Genomic DNA, 26,703 nt, shown 5'->3' with positions numbered 1-26,703 from the left:
AATTTGAATCCAAAAAATTTTAATTTTTTCTCCAATTCAAAAAATTTTAATTCCAAAAAATTTTAATTTTAATTCAAAATTCAAAAAAATTTAATTTAAAAAAATTGTAATTTTTTTTTAAGTTTTCTAAAAAATTTAGAAATTTTATGCAGATTAATGCTTGCATTTTTATAATTAACTAACCGAAATAAGCAAATATAGAAAATTGCAAGCATTGCAAATGAACATAGTTGTACGATATGCAGTGACACTCACTGTACCTCTGTTATATTTTTCTCGCGCTCATTTTGTTTTCACTCTATTTTATTCACTTTATTATATCTTCGTATTTTAATTAATTTTAATTTCGCGTGATTATTCATAAAGCCAATTTTGTGCATTTTGCCATTTTACTTTTAATTTTTTTCTTAATTTTTTATTTTACTTTTAATGTTTTAATTATTCCTTCTATTTCATTTTCTTCTTCTTGTTTCTTTTGCGCAGGCTACGACAGGAAAGCGAAATGCTGTCACGCCAATCCTCCCACCATTGGTCGCAAAATGACTTGTCTTCTGTGTCATGCGCCTCGATGGCACCCTCACCCACACCGCTACTGCTCTCCACAATTGGTCGTGACGCAACGGTCACAGGGAGCAGCAGTAGCAGCAGCGGTGGCAATCAGCAGCAACACAATAATAGTTCAGAGAGCACCTCATCCACGGAGACGCTCAAATGGCTGGGGTCCATGAGCGACGTGTCCGAGGCCAGTCATGCTACTGGCTATTCAGCCATCTCGGAGTCGGGTAAGTTAAAAGTAGGATGGAGGGTAAAATGATTGGGGTGGGGAAATTAAAGACAAATGCTGCAGTTTAAGAAAAGTGATAGCTAAAATATCAATCGATAAGAACTTTTCTGCTACTTCCGAATGGCGGATGGTCAATTGTGAGATGGTTTTTCTTGCCACGAGGGTAAAAACTAGAAATTTGAGTAGATCTTGTGGTGCCAAGGGGTCAAGGTGGTCGCTTCTTAACACATCAGTCCCAAAGACCTCAAGCCTGATTCGAGCGGAGGTGGGGCAGACGCACAGAAAGAAAAAAAACAAAACGTTATTAGAAAAAACTTTTTCTATCAACTGCGTTCAGTGCCCGGGGTTTCGCAGTGCCCGGACTTATCGGTCCAATGCGGACTATGTGATCCCGAAATACTATTGGGCGAAGAGATTCCGAACAACAATAGAAGAAGAGGGGTGGAAAAGAGGTATGAAATCTAGCCCCAATACGGCTTGAAAATGATGGACGGAGTAGGTGCAGGGACCTATTGCGCAGAGCTGGACATCAGGCGGCCAATTAAGCTCCCTGAACATTGCAGTACTTTTCAACCAGAAGTTTTTGCGGAGGGAAAGGCTGCAGAAATAGCATGAGCAGGGACATCGAGCAACTCCAACGTAAATATATGCGTTGACAGCCAAGTGGCAATAAAGGCAATAAACTCATATAAAATTTCATCTAAAATCAGGGAATTAAAAACAATGACAGCTGCAGATTTTGAAATGAACTAGAAGAGAGGAAAACTCTTGGACACCTTCTATGTTCTTGCCCTGCATTATCTAGAACCCGAATCAAATGCTTAGGAGCTCTACAATATGAGAAGTTAGAATGGCACTCGGGGTTAGAGCTTCAGAGGTTACTTAGATTCGCAAAAGACGTAAGGTTATTACAAGAATCCTACAACAAGGAAACGTAAGGATCAAGCTCTATCTGGTACCATCTGTGATGGCTTTCAGCCACCCAAGTCAACCTAACCTAACCTATTAATCGAAATGAAACTTGCTTTTCTCTCCCTCTTCCTCTCTCACTCTCTCTCTGTCTCTCTCTCTCTCTGTCTCTCTCTCTCAGTCTCTCTCTCTCTGTCTCTCTCTCTCTCTCTCTCAATGGATAACCAAAGTTCAGGAAAGTTATACTATTCCAGGTTTTACACTTTCCTTTCATCCGAATAATCCCTTTACGTTTTAACCAAATCCTATTAACCAATAAAGCGTGCGCTTATTTGAGGTTATGATGGTGTCAGCATGTGTTCAACAACCCCGGCGTCAGCTATTGGCGATTATCGAAACAATTTTTCAATCGTTTAACGGTTCAGATTTACAATAATTCTTATTTTCTTCATTTACTATATTAATATTTTTTGCCAGCGGCCAGCCGACCGCCATGATTAATGATCTCCTCGAATGAATGCGCCAATACGAACGCCAACACGAAGAAGCGCAAAAAAACTTGTAACACCGCCACACAAAAAAAACCAAATGGGAAGAACTTTTTGCTGAAGCACACATTCCATTTTATTATCCATTGAATCTGAAACATTTTGTAAATTAATTTTGTTGCTTTAAGTTAGCACTTTTTTCTGTGATTTTTTTCCACACTCTCTTTTGCAGCAGCTAAAAGTATCGCCATCACCGATCGCGAGCATTAAATTGATCGATCGGATGATTGGACGTTTTTCGACAACTTCCAACCGCTCGCACAGGTCAATGATATTACATCACGTATTACGTTTGCCCAGAATAGAGTTTGTCATTTCTCATAGCAATCACGGCATTCACGGCACTCACACACGTCTACATACCTATAATTACTATTTTTGCCTTCTTTGCCACTTTGCAGGCCGACCAAGCGGCTGCCGCGCCTTAAACCAATTTCGCTAAACAAAGTTCAAAATTACTTAGCAAAAATTAGACCAGCAATTGCCGAAGAAAAAAAGAATAACTAAACAAATAACCATTCGGTCTGTTGATAAGTTTGTTAAGTTAAAATAACGGTTTTTTAATGGGTATTCTTTGATTAGACGCAAGCCATTGCTCGGGCAATAATCGTTTTCGTTCATTTGTCTGTCCAAGTGCTACAGTTTCGATTAGTCTTTTACTTTGTTTTACAGATTCACGTAAATTCTAATTGACTATTTTTGCTGGCACTGTGGGAAACTATTTGCAGGTAGAAGATTACTAGGGGATAGCTAAATTCTTGGGAGTGTTCGCAATGGTTAAGGGCTTTTGTGCTTCATTTGCTGTGTAAATTTTGTTGTTGCATAGCAAAATTATCAAAGAGAAAGTGTAGGATTAGAAGTACATAGAGCGATAGGAATATTTAGATTAGGCTGAGTAGGGGTCTGAGTTTAGGTAGAAGAGCGGTAGGGGTTTGTGGAGAATAAAGGGTAGGTTAGGTTAGGTTAAATGGCTGCCCTAGCTAAGGGCTCACTTGGACAAATATTAAAAAATTTGTCCGTTGTGGTGCCATACATGGGAGAAAAGAAAGGAGAAGGGAAGGAAGAAGGAAGGCCTTGGGATTAGAGACGATGATGACCATACATTTTACGACGACGCCGACGGTGGCTGATTTGCGTTCGTAATTAGCCGCAACAAGCTACTGATGAACTTCACCAAATTTATGATATTTACACCGGCTATATCCGCAGACGTAGCGAAAAAGTGAGAGCCCAGATGTCTAGGTCTTTGCCAGACGAGAGAAGGGCAGCTGAGAAGAAGGTGTTGAGATGATTCCACCTCGTCCTCCAGACAGTTTCTGCAGAACGGACTTGAGGCAATCCCAAGTCTCACCGCATGAACATCTAACGGACAATGTCCGGTGAGGATGCCCACCAAATTCGAGAGCTGAGGCTTTGTTAGCCTTAGGAGTTCCCTTGAGCGCCCCCGATCTACCCGTGGCCAGAAGGATCTCGCGACCTTGCACGTTTGCACACTAGCCCAGCGCTTGATGAGTTAATTCGAGGCCCATCTTTCCAGGAGCAGACCACAGGATCTCAGGGGAACCCCAATTCTCTCATTTCGCGACGAAACCGTCTCCAAAGTTCCCTGTCTAGCTCATCAGCTCAGCAGTTTCCCTCTATGCCGCTGTGCCCGCGAACCCAAATGAGCCTGATGACGAAGTATTCGTATGCAATCGAGAGAGAAGCCAGACGTTCCCCGACCAATCTCGAACGCACGAACAGCGAGTCCAAGGCCCTAATTGCCGATTGGCTATTGGAGTAAATATTTACTTCCTTACCGAATTAAGCAACCAGTCCTCAGCTTCCTTAATAGCGGATACCTCCGCTTGGAAAACACTACAGTGGTCCGAGAGCCAAAGTTTAAGTTTGATGGAAGGCTCCTTACAGAATACTCCCCCACCAACCCTTCCGTTTATTAAAGGGTAACTCATAAGCCATTTGATTTAAGATTTGTAAAATTTTTAATCACAGTTTTTTTTTTATAGTTTTTGAAAAACAGGATGGCTCTTTTTTTAATCTTACTTTTGTCACTAGCAGTACCAGAACATCTAGTGCTGGGCCTAAAGTAATCGGAATAACTCAGGTACAACAGATGGCCACAGTGCGTTGTAGTCTTGACTGGATTGTGACTTCTTTTAGCTTAGACAGTACGAGTCCATCAAGCTTCCTCCCTCTGTTAAAGGGGACAATACCAGTTTTGGTGGAGTTTGCCGATAGTCCATTAGCACAGTACCAAGTGTCAATCATATCCAGAGTTTTCTGCACTTTTCTACAGATGGTCATAAGCGAAGGGCCCGTTAACAAATATACAACGTCGTCCGCATATGCTTGTGCGTAGACTACCGAGTCGTTTAAGGTGGTGAGCAGAGGAGCGATCAGCATGAACCAAAGCAATGTAGGCAGCTCACCACCTTGGGGGCAGCCTCTAATAACTCCGGATGACACCAGCATATCCTCCTCCGCCCCCACCGTGACGATTCTTTGGAATGAATCCAATTCACCAGCACCCGGTCTACACCATGTCTATTGGCAGAGCTGCACATAATATCGAAAGTTACATTATCAAAAGCGGCCTCTATATCCAAAAAGATATCCATAGCGTAGTTCCTCCTGTCGAAGGCCTGCTCTATCCTAGCAACAAGGTTTTGCAGTGCCGACTCGCAGGGTTTTCCGCTTTGATAGGCATGCTGAAATGGAGACAGTGTGTGAACCTTCACCGACTTCTGACGCATTTGCAACTCCGCTAGCCGTTCGACACTTTTCAGCATGAAGGAGCGGTCATGCTGATGGGTCTAAAGCTTTTGGGGCTGGTGTACTTATCTCTTCCAACCGTAGGGATAAAGGCGACACTCACCATCCTCTACTAGCATGGTATATAAGCCAGTGCCAGGCATGCAGTGAAGATTTTCTTCAAGGCTGCAGTCACTGACTCTATGCTTTCCTTCAGCATGGCTATATGCCATGGATATATGCCATTTGGTCCGGGGGACTTGTAGCCGCCAAAAGTTTCGATGGCATATCGAATGGTGGCTTCATTCACCACAGATCTGACAACGCACCAGTCACTCCGAGAAGATGTAGCAGCTCTGACAACAGCTTATTTCGTTAAAGGTTGTACATGTAAATTGAGAGGTGTATACTTACAATCTCCATATCAAGGGGGAGGCGAGTGGTTATGCCCTCCCTCGCTAATTACTCTGCCTTAAAATTCCCTGGTGTGTCACTATGCGCTGGCACACATATCAAATGGATGCGGAAATATTCCATCACGTTAAAAGACGCTCGGTATTTGCGAGCAATGACGGAATTAACGCCAACCCAATCAAGAGATTTAATAGGCGCTTGGCTATCGGAGTAAATATAAACTACTCCAAAGGTAGTCACATTTTTTCCCAACCAGACAGAGGTAGCTGTTAATGGTTAATGACTAGAATTTCAGCCTGAAATACGCCAGTGCGATTAGGAAGACGAACCGAAACTCTTACTTTTGCCTACTTAATCGTCAAGCTTTGAGCCATCTGTAAAGAACCGTAAGCAGTTTTTTCTACTATGTTTATTTTCGACCCATTCACATTTGGCTAGAATTCTAGTTGTAAATATATATTTATGTATATAATTGGCGCGTATACCCTTTTTGGGTGTTTGGCCGAGCTCCTCCTCCTATTTGTGGCGTGTGTCTTGATGTTGTTCCACAAATGGAGGGACCTACAGTTTCAAGCCGACTCCGAACGGCAGATATTTTTATGAGGTGCTTTTTCATGGCAGAAATACACTCGGAGGTTTGCCATTGCCTGCCGAGGGGCGATCGCTATTAGAAAAATCTCTTTCTTAATTTTGGTGTTTCACCGAGATTCGAATCGACGTTCTCTCTGTGAATTCCGAATGGTAGTCACGCACCAACTCATTCGGCTGCGGCGGCCGTCTAAATTGTAGTTCTAAATAACCTATTAAATTTTGGTTCATTCAAACAATAGTCAACAGGGGTGCTTGGACCCAGACCGAGGCTTATAGAGAGATTCCTACCTCTAAACTCTGGGAGTGTTTTAGTACAATTTTATATAGAATTTCTTCACGTACGGCCTTCATAGTATTCTCAATTTTATCAACTTTATAATATATAAATAAACTAAAAAAACTTCACTGCGGCCTCGGTAGTCTAGCGTAAGAACACTTGTCTGCCATCCCACAGGTTGTGGGTTCCAATCCTGCGTAAAGCACGGTCCTCGACTTTTTCCAAATTTACCTTCTTTCTCTGTTTCTAAAACAAAGGAAAATCCTCCAATTCCATCCTAAGAAAAACACACAGTTACTCATTGCATCAGTGGCGCCAGCAAGAAGAAGCGGTTGACTGCGGTAATAGCGCAGACACACGAAATTTAGCGAAGTCCACAACCAACTGTGCGATCCTTCTGCCAGTAAAATGTGAAACACAGATGGCGCTCCGAGCAGAAGAAGAAGGCGTTGTTCCTAAGCAACGACAGGTGTGCATTGCTAATACTTAGAACTGGTAGTAGCAGGCTAATCACCTACCCTGCCAGAAAGAAAGATTAGATTAACGAAGCCAACGCAAGACTGAGTCTTGTCGAGGCCCTATGCTCCCGAGAGGAGTGAACGAGGAAAAAAAAATAAAACAAAACTTCATTTTAGTTGGTTACCACTGGCGCGTTGAGCCTCTTCACCGCCATCGAAACCTTAAACGTTAGACTTTTTTCTCGCAAAACTAACAATTTTTGATATTGGGACTGTCTTTTATTTTATAGTAAGCGCTCCAGTTCTCTACGAAAATGTGAAGTTTCTATGTCCACATTCAAATGCGCATTCTTCTAGAACGGCCTGTTTAACCAATTAACAATTTCAACATACTTGCGATTTTCCGCTCATTTTTCAACTTTAGCATTGGCAGAACTTTTTCAAGCCATAATCATATGTTGTTACATAATCCATGGCCTACAGCTTTTGCGTTTCCTTAATTGGGTTCAAAATTATTCTAACCTTTATATTTCCTTTCGAAAACGTAAGAACCTAAGTTAAGTGTAGTTTTTCTTCTTATTTCTTCGCCTGGCCGCAAGATGTTTGTCATACTAAAGTGGGTAGTTAGTAGGTGCAAATTTAATCGTATCAGCCTGGCTGACGGCCAACAGCAAAGCAACTCCCACCACGCCCGAAGGCGACGAAAAATGCTAAGCTGGTACTTGGATTGTGTGGCATGTAGCATAGTAGCACATACGAGCGTAAGAACACAAAAACAAGAAAAATAAATTGCAAAAAAAAATATGCAAAAAAAAAGAGATTCTAAAAAATTAATACCCAGCCAGCCATGCCTGCTTGGCAATCTTTTATAATTGCAATATAAGCACGAACTCGGGCTGCCGCTACAAGAGACAGGAAAAATGTGCTAAGCAACGGCGGCGGCGGCTACAACAAAATCAAGTACAAAACCGTTAAATGAATTGGCTATTAGATTACACAATCACGGCGAACGCCACAAGCGCAACTGCAAGAGCGGCCGCGTTGCCACATTGCCGCATTGCTGCATTGCCACTGTGTCATGTAGTGGCCATTTATCTATGACAACTAGCAAACACACAGGCATACATATGCTGCTGGCTGGCCGGCTGGTTGGTTGGTTACAGTTTCCCCGGCTACTTGACCAGCAATGCGACAATAGCAACAGCGATATTTCTTTTCCGAGCTGCTGGTGCGCCTGATTTGACACCTTGTTTGCACAGGAGCTCGACGAGTAGGCCGTTAAGGGAAGGTTGTGAATGTGAGCGGCATGCAAGCGTATGGATAGCTGCTTGTCCACCACTTGCAACCGCTTAATCATACGCGCTACAAGCCACACACCCCTCGCACCGCTAACGTCTACCACAGGCTTTCGACGAATATTGGCCGCTAATCGGCTCCTCAATGGCCACAGCCAGTGGCCACTGGCGGCAGTGGCAGCGACGACCGGCAATGAGGCGATTGACTGGATGCCGGTAATGAAGGCGATTGTCGAACGCGCCGCTGCAGGCTGTATATGTGATTTATATGTTGTTGATTTGCGCAGTTGGTTCAAGGATCATTTTATAGATTTGCAATTCATTTTCATTCAACTTTTTTGAGGGGCGCACGCCGCTGCAAGCGTTCTTTGATTTATCTCAGTTGCACTCATTTGAATTGTTTTTTTGTTTGTTTTCTTTTAAAGTTAATCTATCTTTATTTTTTTTTTTCGTTCTTTGCAGTTTCCTCGTCCCAGCTGATTGTGCATAGTTCGCGCGTGTTGACCCCGAAACGGCATCATAGCGAAAGCGTATTGTATCTGCATGACGAGCACCAACAGCAGCAGCAGCAGCAACAGTCGTTGTTGTCGTCGCCACAACAGCACTCGCCTAGCGCGTCCAAACAGATCAGTCCAACGTTGTCCGCGTCAGAATGCACACATTCGCCTACACGATTGGCGCCTCAAAGAGCCGCGTTGTTGCCCAATCATCGTCATAGCCCCAGCTACCCGCCTGTACACGCCACCGCTGCCATGCATCCCTATCAGCCACATCCCCAGTATGCGGTGCGCCAGCAACCACAATCACTGTCGCATAAATTACTGGCCGTTTCACCACAAATGGAGGCGTTAAATAGTTCCTTGAGTGCGAGCAATGCCGATAGTGGCCAACTTAGCGCGCTCAGTGCGAAGACGTCGCCGCTGGCAGCAACGCTGGCCGATGCGCCAAACTCAGCGCCATCACTAACACAAAACACAAGCATATCTGTGACAATGACGCAAGAGGAGCCGGAAGCGGAAACGCACACCGCGCCTGCGTCACAAATGTCTGCCTTAGCAACAAATCCAGTCGCCAGCGGCAGCAGCAGCAGCAGCAGCGTATCCAATTCAATTGTGGAAGTTATTGCTGTTGGCGCGGTTGGCTCGGCGCATTCGCCTGGCAGTGCCAATTCTCAGCTCAACGCATCCACGACTTCGTTAGCGTCGGCAGTGTCTTCGGCATCCGCGTTGCTGCCACAATCCTATCGTAGCAATCATCGGCTTTTTCCGGTGAGCACCTACACTGAGAAGGTGCACAACAACACCTCGCAATTTGTGCTGCATCCCAAGCCGCAGTATAGCGCGGGCTTGCCGAAACCGTCACAGCAACAGCAGCAGAAGCCACAGCTGCCGCTAAAACAGGCGCCGCAGCCCCCAGGGTCAGCGGCATTAGCAGCAAAGTAAGTTTTAATGTGTTTTTGTTTTTCGTAGAGTTCAAAGTTAATACTCCATTTTTTCTTTCTCTATCTCTGCTCCTCGTTTAAGGTACTTGGCATCGCCAACCAGCCCACCACAGCCGAGTTGGCAATCTGTCGCTGAGCTGATCAACGATTTCGAGCGCACTAACAATGAACCACAGCCACAGAAGTACACCTATATGGATCCAAGCAAAACGCATCGCGTCTCAAATCCAGCGCTGAAAGCATTCCAAAAGAATGCCGTGCAATCGTATTTTGAGCGACAACAACAACAACAACAACAGCAACATGCCAAAGAACAAGGTCAGTCGCAAAAAATCTATCAGCCACTTAGTGCGCATGCGCAGCACCACCATCAGCAACAGCAACAACAACATTCACCACCGCAACAACAACAACAACAACTGCAGCAACAGCAACAGCAACATTCGCCGTCACAGTCATCGCATCACACATCGTCCGCCGCGCATCAAGCACTCTTACGTCCGCATTCCTATCAGTCGAACATGAAAGAATCTGCCACGCAACATCAAATCATGCGCAGCTCGCTGCCAAACTCCTATGGTGCGCAGCACAATCACATGACTGGCGGCGTTTTTCAGCAACAAACATCCTCGCAACAGCTGTCCATGCGTTTGTGCGCACCGCCGCCACCACCACCACCAGAGAAGCTCACCAGTAGCCATGGCAACAATAGCGAGCGCACCGCATTCACCTCAGTGCCATTAGGCGGTACCGTCGGCACATCTAGCAGTTACAGCGCCCTGGTTACGAAACCGCCCTCGCCTGCACCACCGCCGCCGCCGCCACGTTCGCGCTCACTCATGCCACACACGCTGCTGCGACGCTCCTCTTCCGCCTCAGATTATGCCGAATTCCGTGATCAGTATACGCGCGCAACGCAAGAGAAACTCGCCGCGCAATCCGTGAAGAACATTTCTAGCTCGGAAAAGTCCTCCTTCAATGACTGTGGCATGCCACCGCCACCACCACCACCACGTGGTGCACGACCCACCAATCTACTACCCACTCGACGCACTTCCTCCGCCGCCGAGTATGCGGCAGCTATGCGTGAGAAAGCTCTACTACAGCAAGCGGCTGCTTTGGCGCATCAGCAGCATCATCCACATCAACATGCGCGACCACCCAACTATGCGCCACAATACTACAATCCAGCGCTGCCTTTGCCGGCGGCCGCCATTGAACCCGGTTGGGTGCCCGAACGACCGCCAAAGAATCCGAATCTGCGCGTGCCTTCACCTGATTTGCCGCCATTGCCACCGAGTGCAGACTTGGATACGCAACTTGCTGACGAGCCATTGCCACCGCCACCACCTGAGCTGCTGCAACAACAACGCCATCAATACCAACAACAACAGCAGCAACAACAGCAGCAACAGCTGCAGCAGTACTATGACCTGAATGCGTCAATGAACACCAGTTGTGAATTGCTACCGAAAGCACCCTCGCCCAATCGGCGCAATAGCTTCGCCGGTTCTTCTTCGCGTAAAGCGTATTTCAATCGTACCGGCTCCGAGATGTCATCATCACAATCAGCCGCAAAAGTGCCGCCGCTCATACCGAAGAAGCCAAACAACATTGACGCGCTGCATGCAGTGCGTCAACAGCAGCAGCAGCAGCAACAGCACGCACAACAGCTGACCGCCAAGCTGCTATTGAACGGTGGCATGCCGCAGCCGCAGCAACATTCGCCACCACCGCCATCAACGCAGTCTGCAATGGCTAGCGCAGCGAATCCAAAGCTGTCAGCCAATCGTAAACGACCACACAACCCCGCGGTGAGCGGCTTCAATGTGCCGCCGCCGATTATGGAGAATGTGCAGCAGCCGCCACAGCAGTTGGGCAGCAGCAAATCGCCGGCAAGCATGAACGCTATATTGAAGTCTTCGCCACCGCCACCGCCGCCTCCATTAATGCCGCGTTGCATCCCAAGCCAGACGTTAGTGCATAACAGCAGCAACAATAACATCAGCGTTAAAGCAAGGTAAGTGGGCTAGCATAAAAAAATATAAATTTCTTTTGGCTAAGTTTTGAAAGCTGTGTGAAAAAGTTATATGTGAAAAAGTATAGAAATGTGCGCGCTGTGCTATCAACTCGCTGTCAAAAATGTTGGGTGGCATTTAAAGTGTGCGCGTTGGTTGGCAGCAATGCGCATACTGTTAGCGCTGCCACGCGATAGCCGCTGTATGGCGTGGTGCATTTCACTGACCGCCGGCGTGATTCAGAATATTCGCAGGTTATCAGAGTTGCACACAAATGCGCAACAGAACTGAGTTGTGCGCTTGAGACAGCCAGCTAGGCGGTCGACATTGGCGTTTTTCCAGTTCCGCGTGCTGTTTGAGGTCAAAGTGGCAGTTGGTGGCTGCATAGCCGCACAAACGTCACTGCTATCAAAACGCATTGCCGTTCAACACAGTGTGTGCTGTTCTCGCTGTTTCTGCCTGTTTAGTTGTTGTTATTTTTTTCCGCCTATTTCTTTCTTTCTTTTCCTTCGGTTACATAAGTCAACTAATAGCTCGCAGCAATGCGGACACATTGCAATGCAATCGCATTTTATTGACAGGAATGTGCGCGCTCGCGATCACCAACATGCCACCACACGAATAGCCTTCAGTACCTCTTTACCAGTGCCAACCATTTCGGGCAACACTCCCCTTCTTGTTTGCTCACAGCTCGACTGCCTGGAATTTGGTCCAGTTCAAGCCATCGCACACCGGCTCAGGCCAGCAGCAGTGATTGGCTGCCAAAGACCTACCACCAGGCTGCCAATATCGCGCGCAGCGTTCACAATCACATTCCGCCTTCGTCCGCCTGCGCGTTGGTGTTAAATGTTGTGTGGCGTTGTAATTATTGGCTCACACATTTGACTGCAGTGTTGTTGTTGTTGTTTTTGTATGTAAAGCGAACTGTATATGCCTTCTTTTTTATTGCATTCCATGCTACAAATACACGAAATGTAAATTCAGGCCTCTTTACGTTTTCGTATTCACTCACTCGCTGTTTCTCTCTGCTTCTCCTTCTGGCTTCAATTTCTTCAACTTCACATCCGTTTGTTTGTTTACCGTTTGTCATACGGATTTTATTGATCCTTTTTTTATTCAATGCTGCATTTGAATTTATCGTTACATTTTGGTATTTTTGATGATGTGCCTCGTAACGGAATACTTGCGAAATTTAAGTAGGTGTCAATACGAACGGGTGTAGGTAGGTAGTCACATAGTCACATCCACATGTGCGACAGCAAGGTCTTTCCAGCCTGTGCCAACGAGTTAGTGACTCAGCTTGTAAGCTGTCATTCAATCGGATTTAACGGGAACATTTGTAAATTTACCTAAAAAGTAGCTGTTACTTTTGCTGGGATTTTTTTGAGGTCAAGCGGCTATGCCGAAGAATTCAATTTGGCTGATAAGAATTCTGGCTGGGAACTGTGGGATGAGTAAGCATGAAAAAGGAGCGAAGATATGAGAAAGAACTCGGCGCTTGAGCTGCACTCGTAGATATTTCTTTGCGCTGGCAAATTGATTTACTGTAGGCTTTCGAAGATTAATGAAAGAAAGGAAGAAAACCAGTAATCAAATATGAAAAATTAAGTTATCTGCGGTTAATTATTTCAACAGATTTTGGCTTTGTCAAACAGGCGCCTCAATAAAGAGGCGCTAACTTTTCCATCTTAACTACTCTTGAAATTGAAACTTGAATTGGTCGAGCCAAGGAGCACCAAGAAATTTGCTCAGGCTAATAAGCGCATTGTATTTAGAGCTCTGCAAAGAGGGTAGATAGTCAAGGAGGAAAGGAGAAAAGTATCAGAGAAAGAGATAGGAAAGAATAGAGACAGAGACAAAGGTAGTTAGTCCTGTGAAAATTTTCCAAATTCTTTGGCAAATCTGTAAATATCTTCCAGTTTTAGAGAACGACTATTACTCATTCTCACGACAACGGAACCCAAAACTCGTAGCCTTGCTCTAGCAAAGGCTGGACACTCACAGAGAAGATGCTCAGAGCTATCCGCCTCCTCCAAGCATGACAGGCACATTGGGTGCTTAATGATTCCAATCGAGGTCATATGCTGACCCCAAGGGCTGTGTCCCGTAATAATACCGACTATCAACCGAAGGTCTTTCTTTCCAATTTTTAGTAGAAAGTTTGACAGTTTTCTCTTCGGACTGGTCACAAAACACTTTGCAGTGCTGCAGCGTTCTAGACCGGACCATCGCTCTTTGTGTAGATTGCCTACATACTCGCTGATCCAATTCATGATTCCTGCGAAACTGATTCCGATTGGCTCTGGCCCTTGTGGAAGAACCGTTGATCCACAGTTGGCCAATTCATCGGCATTAACTTATCTTAGAGTAATGAGTATGAAGAGCCTAAAATCTTTCGGTCTACAGCCAACTCGTAAGAGACGTTTATTCTTTTTTTTAAATTTGAACAAAGTTATCAAGATTCATTCAGATCAATTCATTGCCTTTTGTTAGGAATACTGAATCCTTTCCCGACGGGAATCGGTAGTCTCTAAATCAGCCAATTTATCTATTTCCTTAAAACTGCCGAGTACTGCTAGTGTTTTTCAGGCAGAAGTCTTTGCGATCCTGCAGGCATGCAAAATACTTAGGGAACGCGGCAGCGAGGGAGATATTAACATTTTCTCCGATAGTTAAGCCGCGATTATGGCTCCGACGACGCCATAGTGCAGAACGAAATTAGTAAATTCCTGTAAGGAGGAGATCAAATCTCTTGGGTGTGTAGGTAACATTTCTCTGAGCTGGCCTCAAGGATATAGGAACATAGAGAGAAATGAAATTGCTGATGAGCTTGCCGGGAAAGAAACTGAATTGGCCTCAGAGATCTTCCACCCGCACATCGGCATACCCCTGAGAGTTATTATTGCGCAAATTATTTCTCAGAAAAGCGCAGAAAAGGTGGAGCTCCATGGCTGGCTGTAGATGTCTGCCTGTTAAAGGTCTCATAATGGTATCAAAATGGCGCTTCATGGCTACTTGAGGAGTGCCAGACTGGCACTTCAACCATTTCATCCACCTAGTTTTTGAAAAATCTAACGATCTCATGAAATTCGCGCAGAAACCGATTAATAGGTGCAATGAACTCAAAACTCGTTTTGAATATCTTGAGATAAAAAGGGCAAGAGCTTCGTAAAGTTTTCGCCGGAATAAGAAAGTTAATGCGTTGCAAGAGAAACGCACAATCAATGCCACCTTGAATTAATTTGATCTTCTTCTTCATTGGCGCGATAATCGCTTAGGCGATTTTGGCTTGTTTAACAAAGCGCGCCAGTCGTTTCTTTCTCGTATTAACCGCCGTCAGTTGGACACAGCAAGTGAAGCCAAGTCCTTCTCAACCAGATCCTTCCAAGGCAGAGCAGGCCTTCCTTTATTCGCTGCACTATGTCTATGTCATCGTAGACCTCATACAGCTCTTTTTGCCATCGCCTGTGATATGTTAAATTAAACGCACAAAAAAAGCAATAGAATCGTCCTTTTGCACTCAAGCGATTTAAGAGGAATATTGGACAGTAAGTTGATCCGGCGTTAAACGATTCACGATGACTTCCCAAACCTGAAATGCCATTCTCTGCTGTCAAACCATTATTATCGATTTGGATAGTTCGCATGCATCTAAAAAAACACCCGATATTAGAAAGACTACTTTACTTTGACAATTTCAAGTGTAAAATTATGTCGAACAGAAGCCAACCACGATCGCGGTTACATATATTAGTTCGTTCCCCAAAATTCTCAATCACTTTTGCCTTGAAGAATATTGAGTTTTAAGCTTGCAACCGATTCGATTGTTTCCGTATAGACTCTATCTTTAATGAAGGGCCACAAAAAACAATCCAGTGATGTTAAATCGCGTGAGTGGGGCTGCCGATTCACAGCTGAATCTCGTGAAACTATGCGACCAGGAAATTTGGTTAACCATAAATTAGCGTAATTCAATCAGCGCAATCGCAATTACTAACAAATATTCAAAAAAATAGCCCAATCGCGTCTCCAAACCACGTTCTTGGATTTTCAGAAGACCGAAAGCAGCTAGTTTGATTGTCAACATTTCCAGTCAAATGAAAATAGACCTCGTTAGCTGTAACTAATCCAAAGCCAAAATTCAAAACTCAATGGGCTTTAAAATAATCAAGGCGAATCTAATAAAGGTTGTGTTCGTGAATCAGCTGGTTTGATATTTTCTTTCACCGTTTGCGTGTGGCTGTCAACTCCAAATGAAACAAGGCGAATTCATTATTTTTTTTCTAGTTTCCCAATACTTTGCTTTGGCAATCAAACGTACAGAATAGTGTTGTTGGTTAATTGACACCACCTTTAATGAATGCGTCTTAAAAATAATGTACCCAAATTTGGTTTGAAATTCTAATGAAAAAGTTAGAAATGTTGATGTAAATTTGTCGAATTTTCATATTATTTTTATTTTTTTATTTTTTATTTTTATTTTATTATTTTTTGCACAAAGTTGAAAACTTTTATTTATAAGTTATTTGTTGTAGAATGAACTATACTTTTATACAAAATTAATGAAAATAAAAATACAAAAATAAATAGAAAATTTGTCAAAACTAATCAAAATATTGCGTTGCTAATTAGACGCAAGCAACGGCATATGCATCATCAACTTTAAAAATTTTGAAAAACAAAAAAACTTGAGCTTGTATTCACTTTCAGATTTTGGAATTACACAAGCCCTCATGTACCCACAACTTTTTAATTAATAATAGACACGAGACCTCATACATTGCATGAATAATGCATTTTTCTGCCAGCCTTCAGTTGCTCCAATAACCCATTTGAAAAGTTTCATATAGGCCAAATACCTTTGCTGACGCCTTTTCACTTAAGTAAGTGAACTTCATTTATGTAAGTGAGTAGTAAGTGGGGCAAGCTTGAAGACGCCTAGACATATAAGGTCGTTCGTAAGCATACAAAGTCAATCACCAACTACTCCACTTACGTAAATCTCTGGCGTAAGACGAAGAGCCGCATCAAATTCTCCGCAATCCAACTAAGATTTCTTACATTTTAAATTTATCCACGTATGAAGGTACACGACTCGTTTAATGCGTCTGCCTGTGTGTGTATGTATGTAGATATGGTTGTACATGTAATCATCAATCTTCCCTGCAGAGAAACTCATTAGTAGCGAAATAATTCGATTCTGGTGCATTTAGACGAAAGCACGAATAGTTCACGTTTCTCTATATTCTTTCTGTAGGGTAAGTAATATAACTAGTGAATCATGCATGAAAAAGGAAGTGTCAATTGTGTGCCGGTGCATTTCACTTTCGATGGTGTGGAACTACTTCTAATTGCGACATATGAATTATTTCCGAACTATTTAAAGTATTCTTATGAAACAAAACTGGATTCCAGTCCAAGTGATTGGATTGCCGTTCGTGCAATATTCGATAAGGTAGATCGCTGGCGTTAGGTTAGGGTTCGATTTTTATGGTAGTCGGATAGAGTAGCCAAACTTGCCAATATCGCCGGCTTTACTCAATACGTTCGTATGATCCAAGTTTAAAATTTTGAAAAAGGAAACTATAATTTTTTTTAAACTTTTTTTGAGTTATTGTACTTGAATACACTTGTGCTCACATAATTAAGTAACTGAATCTTTTTCCAATATTCACAAATATTAAAAAAATTGCTTTTTTTCGAACATTTGAAAAGTCTCAACATAGCGACAAAAAAACAAATTGTCAAAGCTCAACGCAATCTGTAAGCAACTTCAAACTTCAAAAAATAATAATAATAGGCGCGTCCACTTCTGTTAGGTGTTTCGCTAAGGTCCTCTTCCTATTTTTTACGTACGTCTTAATGTTGTTCCAGCTAAGTTTTAGTTTGAACGGGCTCCGGAGCAAGGAAGTTGTCCTCAGAGCTCGTGTTTGGCTAAGGTCTTCTTGTTATTTGTCACGTGCGTCTTGATGTTGTTCCACAAATGCAGGGACCTACAGTTTCAAGCAGTATCGGAAGATGCTGTATTAGTCCTCGCGGGTATGCTACCAGTTAAGCTGACTGCACTAGAATTCGCCGAAATGAAAAAACATCGAGCGGATCCACAGCTGACTAACCGAAGGACTGAACGGGAGCGAAGCATCCGTACTTGGCAGGAGGAACTCCATGAACGGACGATGGACATATCGACTGATCCCGAATATCACAAGATGGATAAATCGAAAGCATGTCAGATAGATTTCTACCTGACCCAAGTACTTAGTGGGCATGGATGCTTTAAAGCTTATCTGCATAGATTTAAGCACGAAGATGACCCGTACTGCACCTTTTGCGACTGTCTAGTTGAAGATGCAGAACATGTTTTCTTTGTCTGCCCCCGTTTCGAGCTGGAAAGAGTAGAATTGAGTGATAGGGTGGGGAAGCCAATAATGGTTAGCAACCTAGTAGATACCATGCTTGACTCAGAAGAACATTGGTCCGCTGTCAGTAACATGGCAAGGATAGTAATTACCAAGCTGCGTCACAATGAACAACAGCGCAGATTCTTACGTAGAGGCAATAGGCCACACCCCCTCCCGTGAAGTAGTACCTAATAATATTTAACGGTATTAGGAATCACCAACTGCGTCACGCTGAACAGCAGCGCAGATTTTCAAGTAGAGGCAATAGGCCGCTCCCCTCCCAGAATTAATACTTAAGGATAAGTAAATACCAAACTGCGAAGTGCTGAACATCAGCGCAGATTTTCATGAAGGGGCAATAGGCCGCTCCCCCTCCCGTGAAGTATTACCTAACGGTCGTCCCGCGGGAGGGAAACGGAGCTGGGGTGGAGTTTTTAGTGGGTGAGTCGAAAGACAAGTCTCACACTTTTCGGCTTTCAATGCTTTTTGCCACCTCCATAAAAAAAAAAAAAAGTTTCAAGCCGACTCTGAACGGCAAATATTTTTTTATGAGGAGCTTTATTTATGGAAGAAAAATACTCGGAGGTTTGCCATTGCAAACTTTTTCTATCGTTTTGCCCTTTCATGCACGGAGGTTCGACCCTACGCACTCCCGAATAGTAGTCACGTACCATCTCATTCGACTACGGCGGCCGCTTACACTTACAGTTTACAGTTTTCGAAAGATTCTAATTCAAAATTTTGATTATTATTATTTTTTTTAATTTGTAAAATGTTTGTGAATTTCGTAAAAAGTTTTGAATTTTAATTTTTGAAAAATAAAAAAAAATAATTAAATAAATAAATATTTCGAATATTGTAAAAAGTGACTTTGAATGAATTATTTGATCACAAGTCTGTGAATTTGATAATTCGGCAGATGAGAGACCAATTTTGTTTAAGTGGTATGTTGTATAAACATAAACATTCCCCATGCTGCTGGGAATGCTGCTGAAGTGACAGTCCTTGACCGGATATAAATCCGTATCGTTTCAGTAACGTATAACCGACTGTAAGTGGTTTCTCAGGCTACAGTAGCCTGCAAAGTAGTCATTTGAAAGTCTTAAGTCTACTCTGCTGCGTGAAAGTAGCTTATCAAAAATTTCTCTCTCATCTGCCCTCTTCTTTCGTTTATCGCTGACGGATAAAATTTCGCAGGTGTTTAACGAATTTCGGCTTGTTGTTTTAACAGTAATAGAAGCCCCGTCATTGTAGGGTATATCGTAGGGTTAGTGTCGTGCGGGGTATCCTCGCATGCCGGACATAAGTTTGGTATGTCGGGCTCAATTCTGGATAAGTAGGAGTTTAACCTGCTACAGTATCCAGAACGTAATTGTGTCATTTTCTACTCCTCCCACCTGCTGAGAAGTTCGTTAATGTGCCGCTTTGTAAGTCCACAGAAAGGCTCTGTTTGGGCGGCTATTTCATTCACCTCATGTCCAGAAACCCAACCTAATAATACTGCGTTGAAGTTCTCTAACATGTTGAGAAGGCTCAGGCAGTCATATACCAATTTTTGAGGTGACTTTAGTTGATAGAACGGCGTTCACGGTCCACCTGACTATCTGAAAGTATGTAGATGTGGTAGATGTCCTCTTACTTTTCTACGTAGAAACATTTTTCAATGGCGTGTATTTCTTCCTGGAAGATTGTTGGTTAAAAACCCATTTAAATCGATTTTTTGAATTTAGGCCCATTGAATCAGAAGTTACCTAAATAATTATGTCCTTAAGTAGCGCGGCCGACTTTGGCGGTAATCCTGTAAGGAGAATATCCGCAATACCGTCAGCGGGGAAAATTATCAAAACTCAAACTAATTTAGAGCCAATTTAATTTCTTTTTCGTGCTCATTAAAAAGTTTGAAGTTTTGAAAGAATTTTTTTAGTTTTTATAAATCTGGTACTAAGTTTAAATTTTACGTCATACGACATTTGCCGTAGAATGAACAATATTTAAAAAAGTTATGGAAATTAAAAAATACAATAAAATAAAACAAAATACAATAAAATAAAATAAAATGAAATAAAACAAAATACAATAAAATAAAATAAAATGAAATAAAATAAAATAAAATATATTAAAATAAAAAAAAGTAAAATAAAATAAAATAAAATAAAATAAAAGTAGTGAAAGTTGGTAAAAATATCTTGCATTTATTATTTTGAACCTGACTGTAAGCGCTAGTGCTGCATCAAAAATGTGTTTATTAGTTCAGATTTTTCCTACAGGGACATTATTGACTTTGCCTACTTACACTTATCCAGACGTGTAAGCCTTTGCTTCTAATACATTCAACTGTTTCAACTGCTCCGTTGGGCTTAGCCAAATCGAGTGATTGGAATTAATCTCCATTAGTGGTGATGATTACTTAATCAATCAAAGTCACCGATGATTATGGAAAAAAACACTAAAATAGAAATAACGCAGTCATCATCCTCCAGAAGTCGTCAACTGGCATCTACGTTTGAATGACGTTTATCGGTGTATGTTTCTTTAACCTGAAGTGGAATGTGCGGGTAGCGCGCTGTCTTAGCTCTTGGCGCAAATTCTATTCCTGTTGCCTTTGCTACTGCTTCTTCGACAGTATTTGTTCTATTTTTCGTATACCTTTTTGTTTTTGCTTTCAGTTTTCCTTTTACTTGCTGCTTAGCCTTGACCTCTTCTCTGCCAACTAAATATTGCCGGTTATGTGGATTTTTTTATTTTTAAATTTTTTTCATTAAATTAAAGCAAGCTTGATTTGTGATTATTTCTTACTAAACCCGGCGGCCCGCCTATTTTTGTCACGCTTGAGGCATATGTATATATGTGTGTATGTGTGTGTGTTTGAGCTTGCGTTCGGTTTTGGTTCTTTGCGCGCGAAATGGAAACCGATTGAAATCAAATTACCAATTAAAATAGTCAAAGCCATGAAAGCCGCCAATTCGCTAATTCGCCGAGTCGTCGCCAGTTAAGCCAGTGCCGCAATAGTAGCCACCACCCTGTTGATCTTTTTAAAGTAGTTGAGTGGTGTTGACATGCCTACATGCATGAGTAAATGTGTTTGTAAATATGTGCATATGTATGCGCCTGCTGAAGTCATGGGCGCGTACAGTAGCAACATCAACATTAACTTAGACAATGATTGTAGATTTCAGAAGCCCAATAATAAGAGCAATGCTCACACGTACTTGCATCTGTACTTGTATGTATGTATGTATGTATGTATGTATGTGTGAATATGTGGTTGGTAAAGTTAAACTCAACTTTTATAATACGAATGTGAACTATTAGAAACGAGTAATAATCACAATTACGTTGTGGTAGCTGAAAGAGTGGCTTTGAGTTTCATGAATTTGAAACCTCTGCGATGATTTGTGGCGAAGGGTGCGCGTCTGATTGGTCAGAAATGCCTTGTCATGGCAACATTGGTGCTCAATTTATAGATTTATTGAGTTACTTCTTCTTGTTCTTCGTTTATTTAACGAAATCGCTATTTACAACAATACATTTGGATAACTTTTATTGCAGTTCAGTGGATTCGGATGCCCAGCATTCGTACCATCTTTTCGGTGGCCGCTCGTGTGGTCCAGTGTGGATTATTCTGGCGTTCATGGTCATGCTTGCCATGCGTTCGCTCGACATTCTACAAACATAATCTCTTCACATTTTCCTCCTTCCTCTTATCCACCGGCTTATGTCTGTTACATCACAAATCTCTCTAATTCGTCATTTGGTGTTCTGTCATGTAATGGGTAACCTGTTATTGTTAGTATTTTTTTATCATTTCAACAATACTAATATCGTTTTATTGTAAAGTAATGAGCCTTATTTTTTTAAGCAGTTTTATTAAACCTTTTGGCTTACATAACTAATATTCTTCAAAATAGGACCCTTGAGCGTCAATACACCGCCGGTAGCGGTCCTTCCACTGCAGGAAACATTTTTTAAACTCATCCGCCGGAATTGCGTTCAATTCGGCTGTCACAGTTTTTTGGATCGCCTCGATGCAGTTGAAACGCCTCCCCTTCAGCTTTCCTTTCAGGCGCGGGAACAAGAAGAAGTCCGGAGGGGACTGGTCTGGGCTGTAGGGAGGGTGGGGAAGCACCGTAACCCCCATCTTGGCCAATGCAGAGGTGCAGAGGAAGGCGGTGTGCGCCGGCGCATTGTCGTGATGAAGGGTCCAATTGTTGACGAGGTCGGGCTGAACCCGGGCGACGTGGTTTTTCAGCCGAAAGAGCATTTCTTTGTAAAATGCCGCGTTTAGAGTGCTTCCTGGAGGTACAAACTCCTTGTGGACGATGCCTCGAGAGTCGAAAAAGATGATCAGATGCATTTTCGCCACTGCAAAATCCTAACACACTTATAAAATAGCTTTCACGCGCGGAGCGATGTTGACTGCACCGCTGTTGCCAGCGAACTGGGACCAGTTTCTAGTGGAAGGGGATCATTTGCCCCCATCAACCGATTCGGTTGATTGCTTGGCAGACGCTCCGCGCAGGAAGGCTCATTACTTTTCAATCAAACCCTGGACTGCCGGGTTATGGAAGTGTTTGCTCTTGTTTCCGCCGCATACCTTAGAATCTGTCGAAAGCATATCTTATATATTCTTATCTTGCTTTCAATGTTCATATGAGGTGTGTTCAAAAAGTAACGCGAATTTTGTGTTTTTTTCAAAAACTATTTATGTATATAAATATCTATTTTTACCCCTTCAAGGTAATCCCCATGAGATGTTATGCACTTGTGCCAACGTTTTTTTTCCAATCTTCGAAGCACTTCAAAAAACCATGTTTTTATCTTGTTCGGCTTCTCCTTCGATGCCGTCTTTATTTCGTCAATCGTAGCGCAGCGTTGTCTTTTCATGGACCTCCTCAGTGTGGGGAACAAGAAAAAGTAACAGGGGGCCATATCTGGGGCATACGGTGGCTGTGGCATCATAAGTGTGTTGTTTTTGGCCAAAAAGTCGCGAACAAGCAACGATGGGTGAGCAGGGGCGTTATTGTGATGTAAGATCAAATTTTTGTTCTTCCACAAATCTGGTCCAAAAATCGCCAGAAACCGAATTGCTTCGCGCAAATTGCGCATAACTTACAGGTAATATTCCTTATTGACCGTTTTACTCTGTGGCAAGAACTCATGACACACAACGTAAGCAAAACTTTTACATTCGACTGAACTTGGCGCGCTTTTTTCGGTTTTCGTTGTCTTGGTTCGTGCGGCAGCTTCTATTGAGATGATTGAGCTTTGCTTTCCACGTCATAACCATAAACCCACGATTCGTCACCAGTTGTGACCCTCTGGAGCAAATTTGGGTCGTCGCGGACAGAATTCAGAGTCCAACATCTCATTAGCAATGTTCATGCGATGCCGCTTATGGTCGAAATTGATCAGTTTTGGTACGAATTTTGCGGCGACCCGTCTCATGCCCAAATCATTGAAAAAAATCGAATGGCACGAGCCAATCGATATGTCGAGGTCCTCAGCAACTTCTCTAACGGTGATTCGACGATTGGACAATACCATTTTCTTCGCTTCATCAATTTTTTCGTCTGTTGTTGCTCGGGCGTCCGGCACGCTTGTCGTCGTTCACATCTTCTCGGCCTTCTGAGAACATTTTGTACCACCGATAAACGTTGATTTGGTCCAAAGTAACTTCTCCGTATTACTTATATTATTTTCATACTGAATTCAACACTTGGCTTTTCCTTTTCAAAAATTGGTTGAACCGCCCCAGGCCACAGACGAGCCACCATCCAAAAAATCAGGTTTGAAGAAGTATCGATTCCTAGGGAATTGTCCACAAGGAGTTCGCGCCAATGGGCCAGACCGTCAATATAATTTTCTATCTTGACGTTTTGAAGCATTCTTCGAGTTCGCCCTGAATACCGCGGAGGAGAAAGCTGGCGATTATTGCATGATCATGCACCAACTCATCGATTCACTCTTGCGACTGATTTTTTGACTAGAAATCGCATTTTAACCATCAATCACTCATGGTCATGAAAGCAAAACGTTTTGCGCCCATAAAGGACATCCAAAAGTCTTTTATCGACATCCTGAAGGACATTCCGGTCACAATCTTTCGAAAGCTTTTGGATCGCGCAAAACAGTTTATCAGGGCCAGAGAGGACTATTTGGAATAAATAAACTCAAAGTTATCAGAACAAAGCTCCTGGCGTTTCTATTTTAGCTCAGTCTTGTTTATTTTGCACTTCACCTTGTATAATTTCTTTAAACATTCACCGGGACACTCGTTGATTAGAATTAACTAATAAGAGTCTGCTTACTTTCAAATTCATATACCTTTGTTATACTTCTTCACCTCGGCGCACACACCCACAATATTCAAATATATTTGAGATTTATTTTGTTCTCAGGCGTGGTTGCCACACTACTTCGAACTACATTTGACAGTTCAACTTTGACGACCAAATTATTGCGTAAATTACTCGCTAGTGCGCCTAACGATCCTCAAGCTTTCCCCCCGTTTTGCTCTTAGCGATTGTCAACTGTCAAATAATTCATTTTTTTCCAGCACTATAATTGGATTATGAAATAAAATATGTCATTCATGAACAATTTTTATATTATTGGTGCTGAATTATATGAGTTGTGTGTGTGTATGGGTTTTTTGTTTCTTTTCTTCTATAAAAATGACAGCCGAAAAACAAAACGCCAAATTGACAATAACAATAAACTTTCATTTTTAAGCGTTTCGTGTGAGTGTGTGTGTGTGTGGATGTGGCTGTTATTGCATTGCCACTGGCGTCAATTGTCAACTGGCATACAACTGTCAAGCGGCTGTGGTTGCGGCGAGCAGCGGCAGCGGCAGCGAATTGGGAATGCGGCAAACGCACATTGACAGTTGGTTGAGTTGACAGCTGTTTTGTGACATTTCTTATATTGGCCCACTCCTACAAGCCACCAACAACAAACACTGCTAGCGCATAGGTATTTGAACTTTGCTCAATTTGTGTTTCGTTGACGCGCGTTGACTCTGTTTTGTCTTAGTTTTTCGAAAACTCAAACAATGTCACACACACATACATACACACACACCTTCTTTTCTTTACGCTAAACGTGCGCGCTAAACAATTATTGTACGGCTCGTGTATATTTATTGTCATTTTGTATTTTCTTCTAACCGTAATATTTTGTTACGAAATTCGCCGCCGATCATTCATTTTCGGCGTTGCACTCTGACCGAGTGGCACACAAACATACAGACACACATTTTCATTATTTGCAATTTGCTTTATTTATCGCGTCCACATTCGAGTACTGACCGGGCACTATGACTAGAGAGCTAAACATGTGCCAGTTCCTTTTTCTTTTGGAAATATTGTAACAGCTAACTTACGATTGTTCTGATTATACAATCGTTATTTTTAAAGAAATATAAAGGGTGGTTAAGTTTCAAGGGCCAGTGTTAATTTTAAATATATTAAAATAAAATTTTTTTAGGAAATTATTGTCATTTCTCTTTATTATGATAATATTCGTGTGGCTCAATTACGTATGAAACAAAATATCAGCCAAATGGCCGCCACGGCCTCGGCGGCACACCTCCATCCGATGGTCTAAATTTTCGATGACGCTGAGGCATAATTGAGGTTCTAGGCCGTTAATGTGCCGAATTATCTCATTCCTTAGCTCTTGAATTGTTGCTGGCTTATCGACGTACACCTTTCCTTTCAAATAACTTCAAAGAAAGAAGTCCAACGATGTCAAATCACATGATCTTGGCGGCCAATTGACATCGCCGCGACGTGAGATTATTCGGCCATCAATTTTTTCGCGCAAAAGAGCCATTGCTTCTTTAGCTGTGTGACAAGTGGCAGCGTCCTGTTGAAACCACATATCGTCCAGATCCATTTCTTCCAATTCGGGCCATAAAAAGTTCGTTATCATGTCACTATAGCGAACACTATTCACAGTAACTGCCTGACCGGCCTCATTTTGTGAAAAATACGGCCTAATGATGTCGCCGGCCCGTAAACCGCACCAAACAGTCACTCTTTGTGGGTGCATTGGTTTTTCGGCAATCACTCTTAGATTATCATTCGCCTGAATGCGGCAATTCTGCTTATTGACGAATCCACTGAGGTGAAAATGTGCCTCATCACTGAAGATGATTTTCTTCACGAAGTGCGCGATATGCATTTTGATTTGAACGCCCGTTTTCATAATAAGCCTGAATAACTTGAACGCGTTGCTCGATTGAGTATCTTTCCATGGTTCAAGTTGAGTTGGTCTGAAAATGAAAAATGTCTAATGAAATGCCGAAAAAAACTTAATGCTTAGGTGTGGTTCACATTCAACATCGGCCCTCAAAATTTAACCACCCTTTACAATCGTTATTTTTAAATAAATATATTTACAGATGTATTTACATGTGTAGGTATGTCGTTACATTTAGCATTTTTACTCCCGTGCATGTCGATATGTACAGTTTTCTATGTTGACTTTGATGTATGCGCAGTGTCACCTATTTTTGGCTTCATTAGCGCCATTCGGTGATTTGTAGCGTTTGTGCAACATTTGTAATAGCATAAAAGGAAAGGCAACAACTAAGCGTTGAAAAAATGTTGGCAGAAAAACAACAAAACTACATCCATATATACACGAATATCACTTGCTTGCCTTCATCGGTGTACGTAGTATAAGTAAATATGCGCCAGTGGCCACTATCGCGCAGGCGCGGCAGCATTAAAAGCACATTCACTCGTTAATTTACGAGCACATAATTGGATATCACTAATAGGATGTCGTTTGTGTTTTTGTATTTATTTTTT

At 42.5% G+C, this 26,703-nt stretch overlaps 1 protein-coding gene across 1 annotated transcript in view; it reads left to right on the top strand.

The window, feature by feature from the left end:
• LOC128865657 (protein Shroom-like) overlaps positions 1-26,703 on the top strand; it is a 98,834-nt gene that overhangs the window by 49,764 nt on the left and 22,367 nt on the right. The window contains exons 5-7 of the mRNA XM_054105889.1: positions 484-782; positions 8,490-9,465; positions 9,551-11,488. Of these exons, the coding sequence (XP_053961864.1) occupies positions 484-782; positions 8,490-9,465; positions 9,551-11,488 (3,213 nt within the window). The remainder of the gene's footprint in view (positions 1-483; positions 783-8,489; positions 9,466-9,550; positions 11,489-26,703) is intronic.

Source organism: Anastrepha ludens, chromosome 6, assembly GCF_028408465.1.
Source record: "Anastrepha ludens isolate Willacy chromosome 6, idAnaLude1.1, whole genome shotgun sequence".
In the NCBI taxonomy this organism is placed as follows: domain Eukaryota; kingdom Metazoa; phylum Arthropoda; class Insecta; order Diptera; family Tephritidae; genus Anastrepha; species Anastrepha ludens.
This window is presented reverse-complemented; position numbering and strand designations above follow the sequence as displayed.